General features: G+C 56.5%; 1 protein-coding gene across 1 annotated transcript; it reads left to right on the top strand.

The window, feature by feature from the left end:
- Positions 1-34: 34 nt before the first annotated feature.
- On the top strand, positions 35-21,608 carry QRICH2 (glutamine rich 2). Its single transcript, XM_026456775.2, has 19 exons — positions 35-812; positions 912-1,274; positions 2,219-2,304; positions 4,348-4,445; positions 4,950-5,064; positions 10,198-10,449; positions 11,351-11,473; positions 11,576-11,650; positions 11,851-12,015; positions 12,148-12,269; positions 12,879-12,944; positions 13,167-13,268; positions 14,115-14,315; positions 15,283-15,430; positions 16,114-16,201; positions 16,942-17,070; positions 18,659-20,210; positions 20,864-21,074; positions 21,221-21,608. Exons 1-17 carry the CDS (start codon positions 116-118, stop codon positions 18,709-18,711), a joined length of 2,883 nt encoding a protein of 960 aa, XP_026312560.1. The 5' UTR covers positions 35-115; the 3' UTR covers positions 18,712-20,210; positions 20,864-21,074; positions 21,221-21,608.

The raw sequence follows: 21,608 nt of genomic DNA, 5'->3' as shown, positions 1-21,608 counted from the left end.
ACCTGGTGCGGATCAGCGTGGCTTGGTCCAACCTGGAGTGGATCAGCGTGGTTTGGTACAACCTGGTGAAGTTCAGCGTGGTTTGGTCCAACCTGGTGCAGTTCAATATAGTTTGATGCAACCTGGTGCAGTTCAGCGTAGTTTGGTGCAACCTGGTGCAGTTCAGCGTGCTTTGGTCCCACCTGGAGTGGATCAGTGTGGTTTGGTCCAACCTGGAATGGATCAGCGTGGCTTGGTCCAACCTGGTGCAGGTCAGCCTGGTTTGGTCCAGCCTGGCGCAGGTCAACTTGGTATGGTGCAGCCTGGAATAGATCAGCAAGGTTTGGTGCAACCTCAGGCAGATCCACGTGGCTTGGTACAACCTGGTGCCTATCCTCTTGGTTTGGTCCAACCTGGTGTATATTTGCATGATTTGTCTCAATCTGGGACATATCCACATGGTTTGGTGCAGCCTGGAATGGAGCGATATGGTTTGAGACAATCTGGTGCATATCAGCCAGGCTTGACAGCACCAGGCACAAAGCTTCGTGGCTCTTCAACATTCCAGGCAGATTCTACAGGTTTTATATCAGCACGTCCATATCAACATGGTATGGTACCTCCTGGCAGAGAACAACATGGCCAGATGTCACCACTTCTAGCCAGTCAAGGTTTGGCATCACCTGGTATAGACCAAAGGAATTTGGTACCACCAGAAACTTATCAGCAAGGTTTGATGCATCCTGGCACAGACCATCACGGCCCAATACCATTGAGTACAGGTTTGGGATCTACACACCCAGATCAACAGCATTTGGCATCACCTGACCCAGGTAAGCATGAGCAGGTACATCCAGATGCAGCCCAGCATGGCTGTGCTTCCTCTCTCTCTCTCAGTTCTGATACAGTGTGTCCTGGTTATGGTGGCCCAGGTTACCTCATTGCTGATCAGCATGGCCAGGAAGGTTTGGATCCAAGCAGAACACGAGCCTCGGACCAACCTGGAATTCCTGTCCAGAAGGCCCCAGGCCAAGATGTCACCCTTTTCCAGAGTCCAGACTCCCTCCACCGAGTCTCATCAGAAAGGAGCGAAGTCTCGAGTGAAGTCCTGAGTGAGCGACGCGATTCACTGCATAAAATGAGTTCTAGTTTCCCCACGGCAGTGGAGACATTTCGTCTGCTGGGAGAGCTCAGTGGCCTCTATGTGGGGCTAAAGGAGAGTGTGAAGGATCTGGATGAGGAGCAGGCTGGCCAAACCGACGTGGAGAAGATCCAGTTCCTGCTGACACAGATGGGTGGGTGCTGCTTGCCTGGAGAGGAGAAACCACTGTCTCTGTTTTCAGCTGGGTTCGTCCTTTTCTTTCCCTGGTCTCAACTCCTGGCTGCTACACGTCTCCCTGAGTCTCTGAAAACAGCATGTCATTCAGAGCATGTCCCACAGCCTCCAGAGTCCAAAAAAATGGGTGGGCAAAGGAGAGAACTAAGCCCCAGGAGGAGTGGAACGGGTTCTTGTGGCTTTGTCAGGCTCTCTGCACAGCAGCTAGGGAAAGTGTCTGGTTATAGAAAGCAGTAGCGTTCGGAGGTGGGCGGGAGAGAATGTTGAAGAATTAAACTTAACATTTTGACTGGGAGCAATGGCTCACACCTGTAATCCCAGCACCTTGGGAAGCAGAGCCGAGTGGATAGCTTGAGGCCAAGAGTTCGAGACCAGCCTGGGCAACATGGCAAAATCCCATCTCTACAAAAAAAAAAAAAAAAAAAAAAAAAATTAGCCAGGCATGGTGGCACACACCTGTAGTCCCAGCTACTCGGGAAGCTGAGGTGGGAAGATTGTTTGAGCCAGGGAGGCAGAGGTTGCAGTGAGCTGTGATCGCATCACCGCACTCCAGCCTGGGTGACAGAGCAAGACCCTGTCTCAAACAAAACAAAACTGAACATTTGCCTGTTCCCAACTCCAAGCCCAGAGAGTAATTAAGATTGCTTGCAGTGGGTGGAATTCGTGAGTCAGTTGTCCCAGAGCCCTTTAGGATGTCAGGCATTAGGTGGATGTTTCATGGGCTAAGGACAGCTCTCTCTCCCTTCTTCCCACCTGCCTTTCCCAGTCACCAGGAGACACAGGATACAGTGATAGGTCCTGCTGTCCTCTAGGGTAGCTTCAGTGTTGCAGGGGCTGGAAATGGAGATTGGGAGCCCACCAGAGATCTAACCCCTCTGATCATAAGGCCTCTGCTTTCCATAGTCAAAAGGACCATACCTTCTGAACTGCAGGAGCAGCTGAAGACTGTAAAGACACTAGCCAAAGAAGTTCGACAGGAAAAAGCAAAAGTAAGGACGAGTCAACCCATTTTGTCTTTTTTTTTTTTTTTTTGAGACGGAGTTTCACTCGTCGCCCTGGTTGGAGTGCAGTGGCACCACCTTGGCGCACCGCAACCTCCACCTCCCGGGTTCAAGCGATTCTCATGCCTCAGCCTCTCGAGTAGCTGGGATTACAGGCATGTGCCACCATGCCCAGCTAATTTTGTATTATTATTTGTATTATTAGTAGAGATGGGGTTTCTCCATGTTGGTCAGGCTGGTCTTGAACTCCTGACCTCAGACGATCGGCCCACCTTGGCCTCCCAAAGTGCTGGGATTACAGGCGTGAGCCGCCGCGCCCAGCCCCCACTTTGTCTTTTAATGACAATAACAGCACTTTCCATTTGTATTTTATGGATTAAATAGTCTTTTCTCTTACATTATTATCTAATTGGATCTTTGCAATCCTATCAGATAGGAAATGCACCTTGGGTATCATCGTGTTCATTTCCTGGATCTAAAACCTGATGCTCAGGCTGGGCGTGGTGGCTCATGCCTATGATCCCAGCACTTTGGGAGGCCAAGGCAGGAGGATCACTTGAGCCCAGGAGCTCGAGACCAGCCTGGGCAACATAGCAAGGTCTTATCTCTACCAAAAATTTAAAAATTAGCCAGACATGGTGGTACATGCCTGTAGTCTCAGCTACTTGGGAGGCTGAGGCAGGAGGATCGCTTGAGCCTGAATTTGAGGCTGCAGTGAGCTATGACCACACCACAGCACTCTAGGCTGAGAGGGCAAGACCCTGTCTCTAAAAAAAAATTTTTTTAAACTGATGCTCGAAGCTGTTATGATTCAGCTGAGCCAAATAATGATGACTTTGCTCTTTTCATTATCTGTGGCAGCCTTGGAGTCCAGTTTGTGAGATTTTCTGGGGCCAGAGGTCATTGCAAGGGACTGCCAGATCCCTTCAGACATTCTCCTTTTTTTTTTTTTTTTAATTGAGATGGAGTCTCGCCCTGTTGCCCAGGCTAGAGTGCAGTGATGTGATCTTGGCTCACTGCAACCTCTGCCCTCTGGGTTCAAGCTATTCTCGTGCCTCAGCCTCCCAAGTAGCTGGGATTACAGGCATGTGTGTTCATGCCCAGCTAATTTTTGTATTTTTAGTAGAGACAGGTTTCACCATGTTGGTCAGGCTTGTCTGGAACTCCTGACCTCAGGTGATCCTCCCACCTCAGCCTCCCAAAGTGCTGGGATTACAGGTGTGACCCACCACGCCCGGCCCAGTCATTTTTTTTTCCTCGCTTTGTCGCCCAGACTGCAGTGCGGTGGTGCGATCTCAGCTCACCGCAAGCTCCGCCTCCCGGGTTTACGCCATTCTCCTGCCTCAGCCTCCCGAGCAGCTGGGACTACAGGTGCCCGCCACCACACCCGGCTAATTTTTTGTATTTTTAGTAGAGACGGGGTTTCACCGTGTTAGCCAGGATGGTCTCGATCTCCTGACCTCATGATCTGCCCGCCTCGGCCTCCCAAAGTGCTGGGATTACAGGCGTGAGCCACTGCGCCCCGCCATTGTTTGTTTGTTTGTTTTTGTAAGACTGATTCTTGCTCTGTTGCCCAGGCTGGAGTGCAGTGGCGCGATCTCACCTCACTGCAACCTCTGCCTCCTGGATTCAAATGATTCTCATGTCTCAGCCTCCTGAGTAGCTGGTATTACAAGCGCCAGCTACCACACCCGGCTAATTTTTGTACTTTTTAGTAGAGACAGGGTTCCCCTTGTTGGCAAGGCTGGTCTCGAACTCCTGACCTCAGGTGATCTGCCCACCTCAGCCTCTCAAAGTGCTGGGATTACAGGCGTGAGCCATCGTGCCTGGCCCAGTCATCCTCTTAATGCCAGCTTTCTACATCCATGGGATGGATGAATGGGCGGATGGATGTCCACAAGGGCTCCTGGCTTTTGTCGGAGAGGGTTAGGTTAGTAGAGGGAATGGGGAGGGCTGGCATAAGCTGCAAGGGCACACTTGGGAAGCGGGAGCTCAGGCCTGCCTGACCCTCCTCATTCATTGGGTTTGTAGGTGGAAAGGCTGCAAAGGATCCTGGAGGGGGAAGGGAATCAAGAAGAAGGGAAGGAACTGAAAGCTGGAGAGCTGAGATTACAGCTGGGTGTCCTCAGGTAAAATACCCCAGCTAAGAGCAGCTGGTCCCCTGGAATCGTGAATCTCAGTCAAGGAGATGATGGTGGCCAGTGGCTCCCTCCTGCCCCTGAATGGACCACTGTCTTTGGCCTGGATTGTGTCTGCTCTTCAGATTGTCCATGTCTAGTTCAAGGAACTGGTAGAAGCTCCCCAGGTTCCCAAAACAACTCAGGACCAGGTCTTGGAAAAGCAAAAATAAGCTTCTTAGACTCTGTCCCCAGTCGGAGGCTGAAGGAGACCACTTCTGATGACCCCTCTGAGCTCTCTCTTTGCAGTGCCCAGTCCCACCGCCCGGAAGCCTCCCAGGACACAGGCAGAGCCCAGGACTCCCTAGACAAAATCCAGTGGAGGGGGGTGGAGGGTGAGAGACCTCCAGCTGTGTCTGCATCCCCCTGCATCCCTGATGGCCCAGGCTCTGCATGGGTGGGCTCGGGTCTCTGGCCTGACTGTGGAGTCTGGTAGTCTCTTGTCGTGCACCACAGAGTCACCGTGGCTGACATTGAGAAGGAGCTGGCCGAGTTGAGGGAGAGCCAAGACAGGGGCAAGGCCGCCATGGAGAATTCTGTCTCTGAAGCCTCCCTTTACCTGCAGGACCAGGTGAGGATTTCCCACTCTTCAGCTCCAGGTACCAAGGGCCCTTCTCAGAGCTGGCTTGTCCCTGCCCTCCCACCTCTCGTCAAAAACCAGGTCCCTCCCGTCCCCTGTGTGCGCGTGTGTGTGTGCGTGTGTGTGTGCGTGTGTGTGCGCGTGCATGCGTGTGTGCGTGTGTGTGCGTGTGCGTGCGTGTGTGCGCGCGTGCGTGCGTGCGTGTGTGCGTGTGTGTGCGTGTGGGGGGGGGCAGGGGGTGGGGGGTCGGTGGCGAATGTGTCCAGGATCCAGATCCCTTCTTATCCAAAGCCAGCTCTGAGTCCACAGGGGCAAGTGGCAAGGGAAAGGAACCCTTACAACACCTGTCTACCTCCCATTCGATCTTTCCCTAACTTTTTTTTTTTTTTGAGATGGAATTTCACTCTTGTCATCCAGGCTGGACTGCAGTGTCACAATCTTGGCTCACTGCAACCTCTGCCTCCCAGGTTCAAGCGATTCTCCTGCCTAAGCGTCCTGAGTAGCCAGGACTACAGGCATGTGCTACCACGCTCAGCTAATTTTTGTATTTTTGGTAGAGACGGGGTTTCACCATGTTGGCCAAGCTGGTCACGATCTTTGCCTATCTTCTTTATGATATAATTCATATATCAATACATTCACCCTTTTAAATTGAATAAGGTAGTTTTTAGTACATTCACAAAGTTGTGCAGCTATCACCACAATCTAATTCCAAAACATTTAATCACCTCAGAAAGAAACCCTGTGACTCTTAGCAATCTCTCCCCATGCCCTTCTATCCCTCAGCCCCTGACAACCACGAATCTGCTTTCTGCCACTGTGGATTTGTCTACTCTGGACATTTCATATAATTGGAATCATACAACATATGACTTTTGTATCTGGCTTCTTGCACTTAGCATGATGTTTTCAAGGCTCATCCATGTTGTAGCATGTGTCAATGCTCCATTCTTTTTTTTTTTTTTTTTTTTGAGACGGAGTTTCGCTCTGTCGCCCAGGCTGGAGTGCAGTGGCCGGATCTCAGCTCACTTGTGCAAGCTCCGCCTCCCGGGTTTACGCCATTCTCCTGCCTCAGCCTCCCGAGTAGCTGGGACTACAGGCGCCCGCCACCTCGCCCGGCTAATTTTTTTGTATTTTTTAGTAGAGACGGGGTTTCACCAGGTTAGCCAGGATGGTCTCCATCTCCTGACCTCGTGATCCGCCCGTCTCGGCCTCCCAAAGTGCTGGGATTACAGGCTTGAGCCACCGCGCCCGGCACTCCATTCTTTTTTATGGCTTCATAGCATTCCATTCTGTGTCTATGCCACAATTTGTTTATCTAGTCATCAATTGAAAGACATCTGGGTTGTTTTCATCCTTTGGCTATTATGAATAATGCTGCTATGCACATTCATGTATAAGTTGTTTTTTTTTTTTTTTTGAGACGGAGTCTCACTGTGTCACTCAGACTGGAATGCAGTGACTCCATCTTGGCTTACTGCAAGCCCCGCCTCCTGGGTTCACACCATTCTCCTGCCTCAGCCTCCCCAGTAGCTGGGACTACAGGTGCCCACCACCATGCCTGGCTAATTTTTTAAAATATTTTTAGTAGAGTCGGGGTTTCACCGCATTAGCCAGGATGGTCTTGATCTCCTGACCTTGTGATCTGCCCACCTTGGCCTCCCAAAGTGCTGGGATTATAGGCGTGAGCCACCGCACCCGGCCATAATAAGTTGTTTTGTTGTTGTTGTTGTTTTGTTTTGTTTTTGGAGATGGAGTTTTGCTCTTGTTATCCAGGCTGGAGGGCAACGGCGTGATCTGGGCTCACTGCAACCTCCACCTCCCAGGTTCAAGTGATTCTTTTGCCTTAGCCTCCCAAGTTGCTGGGATTACAGGTGTCCGCCACCATGCCCAGGTAATTTTGTATTTTTAGGAGAAATGGGGTTTCACCATGCTGGCCAGGCTGGTCTCGAACTCCTGACCTCAAGTGATCCACCCGCCTCAGTCTCCCAAAGTGCTGGCCTGGCCTCATGTATAAGTTTTTGTGTGGGGCCAGGTGCGGTGACTCACATCTGTAATCCCAGCACTTTGGGAGGACAAGGCAGGTAGATCACTTGAGGTCAGGAGTTGGAGACCAGCCTGGCCAACATTGTGAAACCCCATCTCTACTAAAAATACAGAAAATAGGCGAGGCGTGGTGGCTCATGCCTGTAATTCCAGCACTTTGGGAGGCCGAGACGGGCGGATCATGAGGTCAGGAGTTCGGGACCAGCCTGACCAACATGGTGAAACCCCGTCTCTACTAAAAAAATACAAAAATTAGCCGGGCATGGTGGCGCGTGCCTGCTACTCTGGAGGCTGAAGCAGGAGAATCGCTTGAATCCGGGCGGCGGAGGTTGCAGTGAGCAGAGATCGCACCACTGCACTCCAGCCTGGACGACAGGGTGAGGTGAGACTCCATCTCAAAAAAACAAAAACAGAAAATAGCTGGGTGTGGTTGTGCACACCTGTAATCCCAGCTTCTTGGGAGGCTGAGGCAGGAGAATCACTTGAACCTGGGAGGCGGAGGTTGTGGTGAGCCATGATCGTGCCACTGGATGCCAGCCTGGGTGACAGCAAGACCCTGTCTCAAAAAAAAAAAAAAATTATAGCCACCCTAGTGGGTGTGAGGTGGGATCTCATTAGAGTTTTGATTTGCATTTCCCTAGTGACTAAAGATGCTAAGCATCTTTTCGTGTGCTTTTTGGCCATTTGTATACTTTCTTTAGAGATAAAATATACGTATCTATTCAAACCCTTCATCCATTTTTTCAGGTGAATTGTTTGTCATTTTATTGTTGGGTTGAAAGAGTTCTTTACATGTTCTGGATGCTAGGCTCTTATTTGATAGATGACTTGCAAATATTTTCTCCCATTCTGTGGGTCATCTTTTCATTTTCTTGAAAGCGTCTGCCTTTAAGCCTTGCAATGCAATTCTTGGTCATTTTCTCACTAAGGAGTGTCTGAACCAGGAGCAGCCCTCTGAGCGCCCACAGAAGGACCACCTAGGAAAAGCCACTGGGCCAAGGGGGTTCATGTCAGGAACCTCTTTGTGCATTTTTTTTTTTTCTTGAGACAGAGTTTTGCTCTGTTGCCCAGACTAGAGTGCAGTGGCACCATCTCAGCTCACTGCACCTCCACCTCCTGGGTTCAAGTGATTCTCCTGTCTCAGACTCCTGGGTAGCTGGGACTACAGGTGCATACCACCACGCCTGGCTAATTTTCTTTGTATTTTTAGTAGAGATGGGGTTTCACCACATTAGTCAGGCCGGTCTTGAACTCCTGACCTCGGGTGAGCCACCCGCCCTCTGCCTCCCAAAGTGCTTAGATTATAGGCATGAGCCACTGCACCCCACTTTGTTTTTGTTTTTGTTTTTTTTGAGACAGAGTTTCGCTCTTGTTGCCCGGGCTGGAGTCCAATGGCATGATTTCGGCTCACTGCAACCTCTGTCTCCCGGGTTCAAGTGATTCTCCTGCCTCAGCCTCCCAAGCAGCTGAGGTTACAGCTGCTGCCAGCACACCTGGATAATTTTTGTATTTTTAGTAGAGATAGGTTTCACCATGTTGGCCAGGCTGGTCTCGAACTCCTGACCTCAGGTGATCCACCCACCTTAGCCTCCCAAAGTGCTCGGATTACAGGCGTGAGCCACATGCCTGTCCGCTTTGTGCTTTGAGCCACATTCCAGGCTCCCAAGTTGCTGGAACTGTGGTGTGCACCATGTCATGACCCCAGGCCAGGTGTCCTGCCTGAAGAGCAGCTGGGAGTGTTTAAGAGTCACCTGTCAGTCCAAGCTCATGTCTGGCTGTCCCAGAACCACACTCAGGAGAGAATCCACTTCCTGTTGGGCTGGCCTGGCCTCCTTTTGCAGGCTTTTTTTGGAGGCCCCTGGTTCTACATGCTGCATCTTTAGCCACCTTGGCCTCCTGCCTTTCTCTGAACGCACTCTTATCTTTCCTGCTGTTCTTTACTCAGATAGCTGTGGCTTAGTCTTAAGACTCCACTGAAATGCCCATGTTTCTGGGAGGCCTCTTCCACTTTTCCAGAGAGAACTGGCCGGTCCCTCTGCATCCGGGGCCCTCAGAGGTACCCGCCTCCGGGCAGGCTCTTCTGGTTGTAAGTGGCAGCATCGCTGTGAGTCCACACAAGAGGGTGCTGCCCTGGGGATGTGCAGCTGTAGGGAGTGGAGGAAAAGGCAACCTCCAGGCCATGGGGGAAGGGCATGTCCGCCTGTCCCTCTGCATCTGCTTTTGTGGGTACCCGTGTCCCTCTCCTTACCCATCCTCTGAGCCCCCACGTCTCTCTCCCATTCCACTCTCAATCCACCTTGCTCTCCTTCGTGCTCCGCAGTGGCTGCCCCAGCCCTGCACGGTCCTTTCTGCTCCATTACCCACTCCTAAGAGAGGAGCCTAGGTTGGCCCAGCCTCTCTTTTTGAGCCCAGCAACATGTCGGAGGTCTTTGGCCAGTTGAGGGACCGGCTGCCCTTGGATCAGCTGTCTACCTGGGAACCCTCATTTGGGGTGACGAATGGGACCCACGGGGTGCAGAGGAGAACACCGGTGCAAACCCCTTCCAGGGCAAGAGCACCGCCCAGCCTAGGAGAGGCCTAGGAGTAGTGTCAGCACCTGCCACGTTCCTGTATCGTGAGTTATTTACATGCTAGGTGGACAGAGCATGTCCGTTCTCCCTGGCATGTGAGCAGGAGCATGTGCAAGCCCACCCCTCACAGCCCCAGAGCCCGGGGCGGGGCCTGTGTGTCGTTAGGGTCCTCTGTATGTTTATGGCCCAGCTAACTGGCAGCAGCACTTTACGATTTAGCTAAAGAAGGATGTTCTCATGCTAAGCCAAGCCGGTGGGCTGGCTGGAGAAAGCTCCTCTGGCAAGGGCTTGGCTCAGCGTTGACGCTGTGCTCCCGGAGAACTCTCTCTACTCACCGTTTACTGGACAGATGCCCATGATGGCACATGCTCTGGGAGGCACTGAGGATGCAGCGACTGCCCAGGGCGCAACAGGGAAAGGCACACAGGCTAGGAGCAGTGCCAGCATGGGCAGAGCGTGGCCATGACTGGCCTCACTGCCCTGCTGCTGCCATCTCTCCTGCATGCAGTTGGACAAGCTCAGGATGATCATTGAGAGCATGCTGACCTCCTCCTCCACGCTCCTGTCCATGAGCATGGCCCCGCACAAGGCCCACACCTTGGCTCCTGGCCAGATCGACCCTGCGGCTACCTGTCCAGCCTGCAGCCTGGATGTGGGCCACCAGGTCAGCATGCTGGTGCAGCGCTATGAGCAACTCCAAAACATGGTCAACAGCCTGGTTGTCTCCCGACCCTCCAAGAAGGCCAAGCTTCAGAGACAGGTGGGGCTCTGCTCGCCTCTCTATTGCAACTGGACATGGCCCCACAAGGGAGGGTCACCCTGCTGCAGACCCACGGAAGTGGGGCGGGTGTTTGGGCCTCAAGGTCAGCTCTCCATGGTGGAGCCCTTTAGCCAGATCCCACAAGAGTCCCTGGTCTTTCTGCAGGTCCACAGCAAGGGTAGCAGCAGAACTAGCTTTGGGCACAGGAGACCATGGGGAAGAGCTGGCTTGATGGGGTGGGACAGCACATGCTGGCTGAGGACAGATCAGTGCCCTTCGCGTGCCCTGGAAACACAGGCCCAACTGTAGGAGATGTTGGCTCCCTGGCACACGGGTCTTCTGACCCCTTCTCAATTTCCCTCCAAAGGGCAGGCTCGCTGGTGGGGGTGGGCACAGCCAGAAGTCCTGGGTCCTGCCTCTTGGGCTGAGGAACTCAGATTTGGGCCAGGAGCAGAGGGGAGAATAAAGCCTACAGCCCAGCTCTCAAGCGCCCCGGGACAGCACATCACTCCTGAGCCTCTGTCACCTTTACTCACCCCCCACTGGCAAGCCAGGGTCCCGGGGCTAGTCCGTGGGGATGTAGGTGACGGACGCTTGTGTCCTGTAGGGGTGGACACAGGCAGAGGGGCCTTCTGCACTGTTAGTGGGAAATTGTTTTCCATTGTTGTTTTTGAGACAGGGTCTCCTTATGTTGCCCAGGCTGTTCTCGAACTCCTGGGCTCAAGTGATCCTCTTGCCTCGCCCCAGCTTCCCAAAGTGCCAGGATTACAGGCACGAGCCACCGCTCCCAGCCTTGGAGATGTTTTAAGGGCCAACTTACCTGGGGGCAGCAATACTAAGGCAGCAGGGGGTGGGATCGCGCCAGCAGCCTCCGAGAGCCTTCCCATCCCTCCTGCCGCAGGACGAGGAGCTGCTGGGCCGCGTGCAGAGTGCCATCCTGCAGGTACAGGGCGACTGCGAGAAGCTTAACATCACCACCAGCAACCTCATCGAGGACCACCGGCAGAAACAGAAGGACATTGCTGTGAGCGGCCGCAGGGTGGCTGGGACGGCGCCGGGGCTCAGTGTGGTGCCCCAGCCCCGTAGCTGCTGGCTCTTTTTTCCTCTGTTCACTTGGCCTCCCCAGATGCTGTACCAGGGTCTGGAGAAGCTCGAAAAGGAAAAGGCCAACAGGGAGCACCTGGAGATGGAGATTGACGTGGTGGGTGCCAGGCCCCACGAGCCACGCTGTGTCCCAGGGCGGTCTCGCCAGCTGTTCTTTGAGAGACTGAGTGGAGGGGAGCTGGCAAGAGGAGTGTGGGCTCTCAGAAACCTGCCTGGTGATAGGGGTTGACACCCCAGGGAATGGGGCCCCTCCATGGCCATCTCCCAGATGCGGGACCTCTGTCTGTCTCTGGGCAGAAAGCCGACAAGAGTGCTCTGGCCACCAAAGTGAGCCGTGTCCAGTTTGATGCCACCACGGAGCAGCTGAACCACATGATGCAGGAGCTGGTGGCCAAGATGAGCGGGCAGGAGCAGGACTGGCAGAAGATGCTGGACAAGCTGCTCACAGAGATGGACAACAAGGTAAGACAGGGGCATGGCGGGGCTCTCCATCCCACGGCCCTGCCTCCAGGATTGGGACAGCACCACCTTCTCCTGGGTCAGCCCCCTACCTGCTTCCTTAGAGGTCCCCTGGGCCCCCTTTCCCTGCCACAGCTGGACCGCCTGGAGCTGGACCCAGTGAAGCAGTTGCTGGAGGATCGGTGGAAATCGCTGCGACAGCAGCTCAGGGAGCGCCCCCCACTCTACCAGGCAGACGAGGCGGCTGCCATGCGGAGGTGACACCTGGGAGGCAGGGGAGGAGGCTGGCACGCTCTTCGGAGGGTGAGGGCAGGGGGGCTGGGGGTCCCCAGACAAACAGCTCCTGCCAGTGCACAGCGGGTCCTGCCCAGGACTGTCCCATGGTTGGAGGGACAGAAGTTTAAGAGCCTGAAACGCTCTTCTAGCTCAGGCCCCTTCGTATTACAGCAGAGAAAGGGAGGAGGGGAGGCTTAAGGCTCTCTGTGTTTGGCTGAGCTAAGCTGGGCCTTTGGGACAGGGAGAGGTCCTCAGTACCCAGAGCTGAGACAGCTCCTGGGGGCCTGGCCCATAGGACCTGGCCCATGGTAGGCTTGAATTTCAGGATTCCCATTCGTGGTCGCCAGGGGGCCCCCGAGACTTGCACAGGGCACCCTCAGGGGCCCAAGGGAAGCCTGCTGGCTTTGGGTGAGGGCAGGGAGGTCTGGGATGTGAGCCTGGAGGTGGGAGCAGATGGATTCTCAGGAGCAGGGACAAGATCTGCACCCTGGTGGGCTGAGCTTCCAGCCCGCCTGGCCTGCAGGGTCGCAAGCCCTTCTGGGACTTCTGGGCAGAGCACTTACCCTGTGTGTCCGTCCCATTCCTAACAGGCAGCTCCTGGCACATTTCCACTGCCTTTCATGTGACCGGCCCTTGGAGACACCTGTGACCGGACAGTGAGTGCCCACACCACTGGTACATGGCCTCGCACGGCAGGGCTGTGTCTCCTCCCTTCTCCACCTGTGTCCACCTGTCCTCTCCCTTTCTTTCATGCGTCTACTTCCAGCCCTTGCTCCCTCGCAGGCCGGGGGCGGTGGGAAGGTTCTTTAGGCAGGTGGATTTGGGGGACGGGACTTGTCCCACTCTGACCTGTCCCTTCTCCCTCTGTCCCTGCTCAGCGCCATCCCCGTGACCCCCGCGGGTCCACGCCTACCTGGCCACCATTCCATCCGCCCCTACACGGTGTTTGAACTGGAGCAGGTCCGGCAGCATAGCCGCAAGTATGGGACAGCAGGGTCTGGGGCCAGGGCTCTGGATGGGGAAGGCAGAGGACAGGGGTGACTCCAGGGGGCCTGGCGGAATATGACAGAAGGCAGCGCTGTGGTATAGTGTGGAGAGCCTCCTCCTTGCAGTGGGACAGTGGGGGCCGCAGGCCAATTTCTGAACTAGCTCCCTGGCAGTTCCCAGGGCATGAGCGTAGGAGGCAGACCTAGTCACACCTGCCTTTGGGAGTTACGGTGGGACTTTGTCAAGGTCACCAGCTGCCTCTGAGAGCTCCTCTACTTCTTGACCTCTTCCCCAGCCTTTGGCTGTCTCAGCAACCCCGGGATTAGAGCGGTCGGGGGAGGGTCCGGCATAGCGCAGCCGGAGGGTGGGCTCAGCCAACGAAGGAGGCTGGCGGCAGGCACCTCATGCTCCCTCCGGCTCCTGCCCGCCTCTCCGCTGCTCCCCTTCTCCTGAGGATGGGAGTCCATAGTTCAGAGGACTTCAGGCTGCTCTTTGAAGCCCCATGGGTTCCAGGTATGCGGGGCCAGGGGCGCTGAGATGGGAAGGCCCGGGGCTGCCCTCAGCTCCTCCACCTGCAGGCAGCAGGGCTTTCGTCCATTTGGCTGGCCTGCACTTTCCCATCTGAGGAAAGCCTTCCCGGCAAGTCTGGCCCTCAGATGCTGTGGAAAGGGCTACTGCTGAGGGGTCAAGCTGCCCAGCGACCCCCACCCTCAGCCAAGAGCCCATGGGACTAGCTGGGTCCTGCACAAAAGGGACCCGGAACTGAAGTATTTGGCTTACACAAGGTCAAGGCCCCCTCCATGGGCCAACCCTCCCTCTGTTCTGCTCACACCCTGCAGCCTCAAGCTGGGCAGTGCCTTCCCTCGGGGTGACCTGGCGCAGATGGAGCAGAGCGTGGGGCGCCTGCGCTCCATGCACTCCAAGATGCTGATGAACATCGAGAAGGTGCAGATCCACTTCGGGGGCTCCACCAAGGCCAGCAGCCAGATAATCCGCGAGCTGCTGCACGCCCAGTGCCTGGGCTCCCCCTGCTACAAACGGTATAGGAGAGGCGGGCGAGGCCATGGGGAGCAGGCGCCCAGCGACCAGGCTTGGCTTCTGCCCATGCTCGGCTGTGCAGACAAATGCCTTGCCCCACTGCTGGGGAAGAAAAGGGAGTGCGTGTGTGTGAAAGTGTGGGTGAGGGGTGTCAGTGTGTAATGTGTGTAAGCCATGTGTCTATGGGTGTGTGTCAGTGTATGAGTGTGTGTAAGGGTGTGTATGAGTGCGTGTGTGTGAGTGTGGGTGTGTATGTGTGTGCATGTATGGGTACGTGTGTATGAGTGTGTGTGTGTGCATGTGTATGAGTGTGCACGTGAGTACGTATCTTCGTATGTACGTGTGTGTGTGAGGACCTGTGTGTATGTGTGTGTGAGACTGTGTGTATGAGTACATATGTATGTGTGTGAGTGTGTGTGTGCGTGTGTATGAGTATGCGCATGAGTACGTATCTTCGTATGTACGTGTGTGTGAGGACCTGTGTGTATGTGTGTGTGAGACTGTGTGAGTACATGTGTATGTGTGTGAGTGTGTGGGTGTATGTGTATGAGTGTGCGCGAGTACGTATCTTCGTATGTACATGTGTGTGTGAGGACCTGTGTGTATGTGTGTGTGAGACTGTGTGAGTACATGTGTATGTGTGTGAGACTGAGTACATGTGTATGTGTGTGAGTGTGTGGGTGTGTGTGAGTACATGTGTATGTGTGTGTGACTGTGTGAGTACATGTGTATGTGTGTGAGTGTGTGGGTGTGTGTGCACACCTGTCCATGTGCACAGTCACTGGGGTGGCCTGGCCTCACGGCTGCTCTGCCCCCACTCGCCTGTTCGTGGGCCCCAGCTGCCCTGCCTCCCAGCAGCCCCTGAAGACAAGCTGCCCCACTTCCCTCTGGTCAGCCCCATCGTGGGTGAGTCCCAGACCACATCCCTGGCAGTCTGCTCCCAATGACTCCATCCTGTCTTCATCACAGGGTGACAGATATGGCCGATTACACCTACTCAACTGTGCCCCGGCGCTGCGGGGGCAGCCACACCCTCACCTACCCCTACCACCGCAGCCGCCCGCAGCACCTACCCCGGGGCCTGTATCCCACCGAGGAGATCCAGATTGCCATGAAGGTCAGGGCCCTGCCTGGAGCCACCAGGGAGGGAGGCCCTGACACAGCTCCGGATTCCTCAGTCATTCTCTAAAGCCACCAGAAGTCATCTCAGCCAGCCCTCTGCCTTGAGGCAATTCCTTAATCAGACCCAGTTAAAGCCTCAGGTTCTTACCCTTTTCTGGGAAGAAAGATTTATCCCGGCTGCCTGCCTGCCCAGCAGCATTCCGGCCTCCCAGGCCTCCCACCATGGCCCAGATACCATTTCACCTCCCTCTACCTTCTCGCTCCACCCTAGTAGAGGTGGGAAGAGAAAGCCGAAGGAGGTGTGGAAAAGAGAAAGCTGGGTGTGGAAAAGAGAAACCCTGAGTGACTGATTCATGCCCCTTCTGGGAGGTGGGTAGGTGCTGTTACTGTCCCACTCTACAGAAGATGAAATAGGGACAGGGTCACCACCCACATCTCTGGCTCCAGGTCCATGCCCTTGCCCTGCTCATATACGCTGTCATGGAGCTCGTGCGCCTGGGCTCTGCATGGTGGCTGCTGGGCACAGGCCATGCCCGGGTCCCCAAGGGGCTCCCAGAGCCCCCCAGGAGAGTTCTGAGACCACAGTGCTCTGTGTCTCAGGCCTGTGTGGAGGGGCCAGGGCCAGGGCCAGGGGGCTGTGGCCGCTACAATAGTGATGGTATCTGTCCACTTCTACAGCGTGATGAGGTGGACATCTTGGGCCTGGATGGCCACATTTACAAGGGACGGATGGACACAAGGCTGCCAGGCATCCTCAGCAAAGACAGTGAGTGGAGTCCAGAGGCCCCCAGGCGCCCCACTCGGGTCCAACAGGGCGTGCATCCATTGTGGGGCCTGGCACTTTTACAGGCCACTGGACCCGGGGTGTCTTCCTTCTCCCCTCCCCTCACTCCAAATGTTCAGGTCTCTGGAGAAGCCACCAGGTAAATGTTCACAGGCGGAGGACAGCTGTCCAGCCTCAGCCGTCAGCTGGGATGGGGTGGCCCCGTGTTTTCTTGCCAGCCTCCATCCCGGCTGCACTGCTGGGCTCTCCTGTCTTGGCCTCTGTCCACGGCATCATCAGGGCCTCCTCTTCCTTCAAAACTCAGCACAATGCCCTCTGCTGACCCCCACTGCTTCAGCCCCCGAATGCCCGCCTCCTGTGGCAATGCCCGAAACCGGCTGTTGGTCACTTTCCATCATGCATTTAGCTGTGTATGCGCCTTTCTAGATGCCTCCCCTCCTGCCCTGGAAACCCCAGGTCAGAACTCACCCCTCACCTGGCACAGGGCTGACGTGTGCAGGTCCTCAGGGACTCTGTGTGGGTGGGTGGGTTGGGTGGGTGGCCATGAGAGTGAATGAAGACTGCTTCTCTGGGGCATAGCCACAAATTCAGAATGACGAGGACACCACTCAGTTGAGGCTGGCCATGACCGGCAGCCCTGCAGCCCTCTCCCCACGCCCAGGGGTTCCCACAGAGCTCTCACCACTGCCTCAGCACTGACCCTTCCCTCCTGCCCCCATCAGGCTCAGGGACCTCAAAGCGCAAGTCCCAGCAGCCCAGGCCCCACGTGCACAGGCCACCATCCCTCGGCGGCAATGGCCACCTGCCTTCCCGGCCACAGAGCGCCCAGATGTCAGCTGGCAACATCTCAGGTAACTTCCCTCTGGGTGGGGCATCCTGCCAGGCCTCCCTGCTGGCCCTGCCGGCCCCCTCTCCTGCCATGTAGGCCCACACCTTTATCTCCCTGGAGAGGGGAGGGCCTGGGAGCCGAAGGAGGTGTGGAAAAGAGAATGTTGTGCGTGGAAAAGAGAAACGCTGAGTGACTGATTCATGCCCCTTCTGGGAGGTGGGTAGGTGCTGTTACTGTCCCATTCCACAGAAGATGAAATAGGGACAGGGTCGCCACCCACATCTCTGGCTCCAGGCCCATGCCCTTGCCCTGCTCACGTGCGCTGTCATGGAGCTCGTGTGCCTGGGCTCTGCGTGGTGGCTGCTGGGCACAGGCCGTGCCCGGGTCCCCAAGAGGCCCCTGACCCTGTCATGGAGGAGCCTCTCTCTGCCGCCCGGCCTGGAAGATCCCTTGGGTCCTTGATCCCCCCAGGAGCTAAGTTGGGCCTGAAGGTCAGGGAGCTATGGACCCCCAAGGTACGGGGCCACACAAGGCCCTGCAACCAGGAGGCTGGATCACTGCCAAGTGACCCCGGGCAAGGTCACTCTTGACAAGGGCTGTCCCCTCTCCAGACCTCAGTTTCCTCATCTGTCGTCAAGGGGGTGCTGGGTTAGTGCTGCTTGGAGTTAGGGCCCCCCTGAGAATCTAATGAAAGCTGCCGACCTTCCTCCTGTAAAACAGTATGCACCCACATTCCTTGTGAATGCCTGTGGGAGGTTCAGGGACCCCCCGCCCAGAGCCTCCACCCTCCCCTGCCCCTCAGCTAGATGCTCTCCAGCATCACTCCAGCCCTCAGTGAGGGCATGTGGCTGAGGGAGGAGGAAATCACAACAGAATAAGTGGCTATGGTGGTCACGGCACCTCGCCATCATCTAGGGCCCCCCACAGGCCAGGTAGTTTAGGAGCTTTACACGGATGAACCACTTTTAATCCACGTACCAGCACTAAGAGGTAGGGAGCATCGTTAGCACCACTTACAGCTGAGAAAACTGAGGCACAGAGAGGTGAAGGTCCTTGCTCTGGGTCACACAGCCAGGAAGCGGCAGAGCTGGAGTTCAAAGCCAAGCCCTCTGGCCCAGAGACTGTTCTGGGAACGACAGGTGTCAGTGGTGGACAGTGAGCACAGAACTGTCACCCTGGCTCCCAGAACTCTGTTTTCTTGGGAATACTTAGCTCACTTCTCCCAGTGTCTACTCTAAGGGCACTGAAAATGCTCTGGAAGCAGGAAAGAGACGCTGGTAGTCTCAGGAAAATTCCTGTGCCTATTGGTGTGGATGTCTAGTGTCTGTATTAACAGGAAACAGTACCAAAGAGGCAGCTCTTGGGCCCTGCAGAAGGACATGTTTGCTTATTTTTCATTCACGAAGATCATGAAGGGTGCTTCATGACTGCTTAGGAGCTCAGATGGGCCTGCACCGTGCCCCCCGGCCCCAGCAGCTCCCTTCCAGCCTGTGTCAGCCCGGCCTGGTGAACAGAACTGCTGTCAACCTCCCTGGGCTTTGGGCAGGCTGGGGCGACCCCTGGTGGGTTTGGGGAATGTGTTGAGCAACCTCAGCCCCTCTGTCTTGCAGTTTCTTCGTGTCAACAGAAAGACAGACCTTCCTCCGAGGGCCGTCTCTCCTAGCCGAACACAGCCCACCCGCCCAGCTCTGCCGCGGTGGCAAACAGGGGGCTGGAGAGGCACATGGACATGCCTCCTGGGGAGGGGCTCGAGGAGCCCACACAGGGGCCACGGTCCAGCACTGCTCAGTGAGCGGAGGTATAAATAAATGTTCAGGAGGAAGTGTAGGTGCGGCGAATCTTCTCTGGCAGTCCTGGCTCAGGAAGATGGAGGGAAAGGGAAGTACCCGCTGCTGGCCAGGCAGCCCCTCCACGTGCCTCCAGACCACCCCCAGGCCCGTCCACTCAGTAGACCTTCTCTTGGACAGTAGGTCTGGTTTGTAGCCTGAAAGTGAGTCCTCAGCTTCCGTTCTCCAAGGGCGCCAGGGCTTCGGGAGGGCTGGACACTGCGCTGGGGACAGGCAGACTCCTGGCCCTGGGACCAGCTGGGCCAGCACTCACCCAACCAGCTCTCTCCCGGCCTCGGCTAGACCCGGGGTGCTCTGCCTTCTGGCCCTAGACCTGCCTTCTAGCCTGGGGGGCTGGGGCCCGAGCTGTCAGTGTCCAGCACTCTAGGCGTGAGGGTGGCAGCTGCCTGCTGTGCTCTTGCTGCTGGCTCAGGGTGGTTCCTGACTCCTGGCGTGGGATTCCAGGGCAGCAGTGCCAATGGCTGGAGGCGAACCCCTGCAGCTGGCTGGGCAGGTTTCTGTTTGCTGCCCTCTGCTGCTCTCCCTTGAGTGGGCTGCTGCAGAGACAGCCGGGGCCTGAAAGCTCAGACCAGGGGCTGCTGTGGCTAGGATGCAGTTTCCCCATTCCCCGCCTAGAAAAAGACATCCAGGTGACGGGTGGACACGTGGTGCGAGCCCGGCGCTTGTCACTTGTCGTGATTTGCTTCCCTCTGCCCTAGCTCCGACACTTGCAGGCAAGGGACTCACTAAAGGTCTTGGCAGGTGAGGGGACAGAGGAGTGCAGGTGGGACTGGGCTCCGGCTGGTGCAGCAATTGCTAGAGACGAGCCCGCATCATTGCTCCAACCCACTGGAAGCTCCTGAGACCAAGGAGTCCCCTGACCTCCTGAGCTTGGACTCCAGCCAGATTCTAGGGGTCCCCCAGTAGATGAGAGTGGCCCCCCCCACCCTGAGGTTTATAAAGCCCTGAAGTCACCAAAGCCTTTCTGCCTCAGAGGCTCCCCTCTTAGAGAAAAGGAAGTGCTCAGAGTTGAGAACGGGGCTCCCCCCACCCCCAGTTCCCATCTCCCCAGTATGGGAAAGGGATGTCTGGGGCAAGAGGCCCGCTTTGGGGTGTGAGGAGACAAAATCACACAGGAAAGGAAAATGTGGCGACAAACAGCCCAGAAAAAGGCTTCTGCCCCGACCCCGGCATGGGCAAAGTGGGGCAGGCTTGGCTGGGTCTGGTGGGCGCTTCCTCCTGGCCTGTTCTTCGGAGACCCAGGGAGTCTTCGTGTAATGATGCCATGCTCAGAGCTGGACAGAAGAGAGGAGCTGCTCAGACAGCGGAGCCCCAGGTGGGTACCCCTGGGCCCCAGCCCCTTTCTCCCCAGGCAGGAGGTAGAGGCAGGGCCGCCCCTCCCCGGCTCCAGCTGGGCTCCTGTTGCTCTCGGCCCCACCCTGGCTGTGAAATGTCAGAAGGTCGGCTCAGTTTCCCGGGTCTAGAAGCCAAATTCACCAGCTTGGCAGGGAGGTGCAGCCCAGCCCTCCTCACCCAGGCCTTCCCCACACCCACAGAAGGCCCCGGAGCAATATTCCCTAAGCCAGCCAGGCCAACCCCCCCACCATTCCCGCACCTGGGCATGGCCCACACCTGGGTGGACCCCGGCTCTGGCCCAGGCAGCCTGGAGACGTCACAGCCTAACCACCCACTTGCTGAGAGGGGCTGCCCCTTCCAGCCTGGGAAAGCACAGGTGGGCAGGGGCGGGGGGACGGGGAGGAGTCTCAGGGGTTTCCAACCAGGAAACAAAACTGAAAGGATGAACCCAGCTTCTAAGTACGTCCGTGTCACACGCAGGGGTGGAGGGGCAGCGGGGCCCACCGTTCCGCTCCACTGGAGGAGGGGCTGCCCCACCATGTGAGGGGCCCGAGGAGGCCTGGAGGCAGGATGCGGTGGGTGCCGGGCCTGGCCCCTCTTGACTTTCACTTCACTTCCCGCCTGAACCTGCAGAACCCTTGCCCTGCCTGTGTTCCAGCAGGACTTGGGCTCCGCAGACCCCAGCAGAGGGCGAGGTGGGAGGACGGGACAGGAAGGGGCTGCCTGGACAGTGTGTGGTGGCGAAGGGCAGGGCTGAGGAGGAATCCCAGCCACGCGGCCATCACCCCCATTGGCCAGGTGGACAGGCTCCCCACGCAGCCGACCTCCCGCGCCTCAGGACCAGGTGAGGACGAGCTGCTAGGCCAGGAACTGGTAGCCATGTCCCATGCTGACGCTTACGGGGCTGTGGGGAAGGGGGAATGGAAGCAGGCCCCTCTGGGGACCTGCCAGCCTTAACTGACCTTTGGGTCATGGTCCTCCACCCAAAAGGACATACTGCCCTGGGAAGCTGAGGGGAGGAATATGAGAGATGAGCCCAGCTGCAAGATGCCTCCTGGGAGGGCCTGGGGGGCCATCAGGAGACCCCAGCTAGAAGAAAGCTCTCCCCACCGCAGAGGGAAATGAATTCCAGCGCTCCGCCCTAGGACTCTGTGGGTGGGGGCTACACCGATGGGGCCAAGAAGGGAAGGTCACAGCAACTCAGGATGGACCCCGGCCCCTCCCCCATCCCCACACCAGCCTGGACCGTGCTGTCAAGAGCCCCTGGTGTGACCACCCCCCAGTAAAAACCATCCAGACCGGCCCAATGGCAAGGGACCCCCACCACCCCTTCTGAGGAGACTGCTTTTCCCACCAACGGAAATAAAAGCACCGCAAA

The sequence above is a fragment of the Piliocolobus tephrosceles genome, chromosome 16, assembly GCF_002776525.5.
Source record: "Piliocolobus tephrosceles isolate RC106 chromosome 16, ASM277652v3, whole genome shotgun sequence".
Lineage (NCBI taxonomy): Eukaryota > Metazoa > Chordata > Mammalia > Primates > Cercopithecidae > Piliocolobus > Piliocolobus tephrosceles.
The sequence above is the reverse complement of the archived record's forward strand: the minus strand, read 5'-3'. Positions and strand labels throughout refer to the sequence as shown.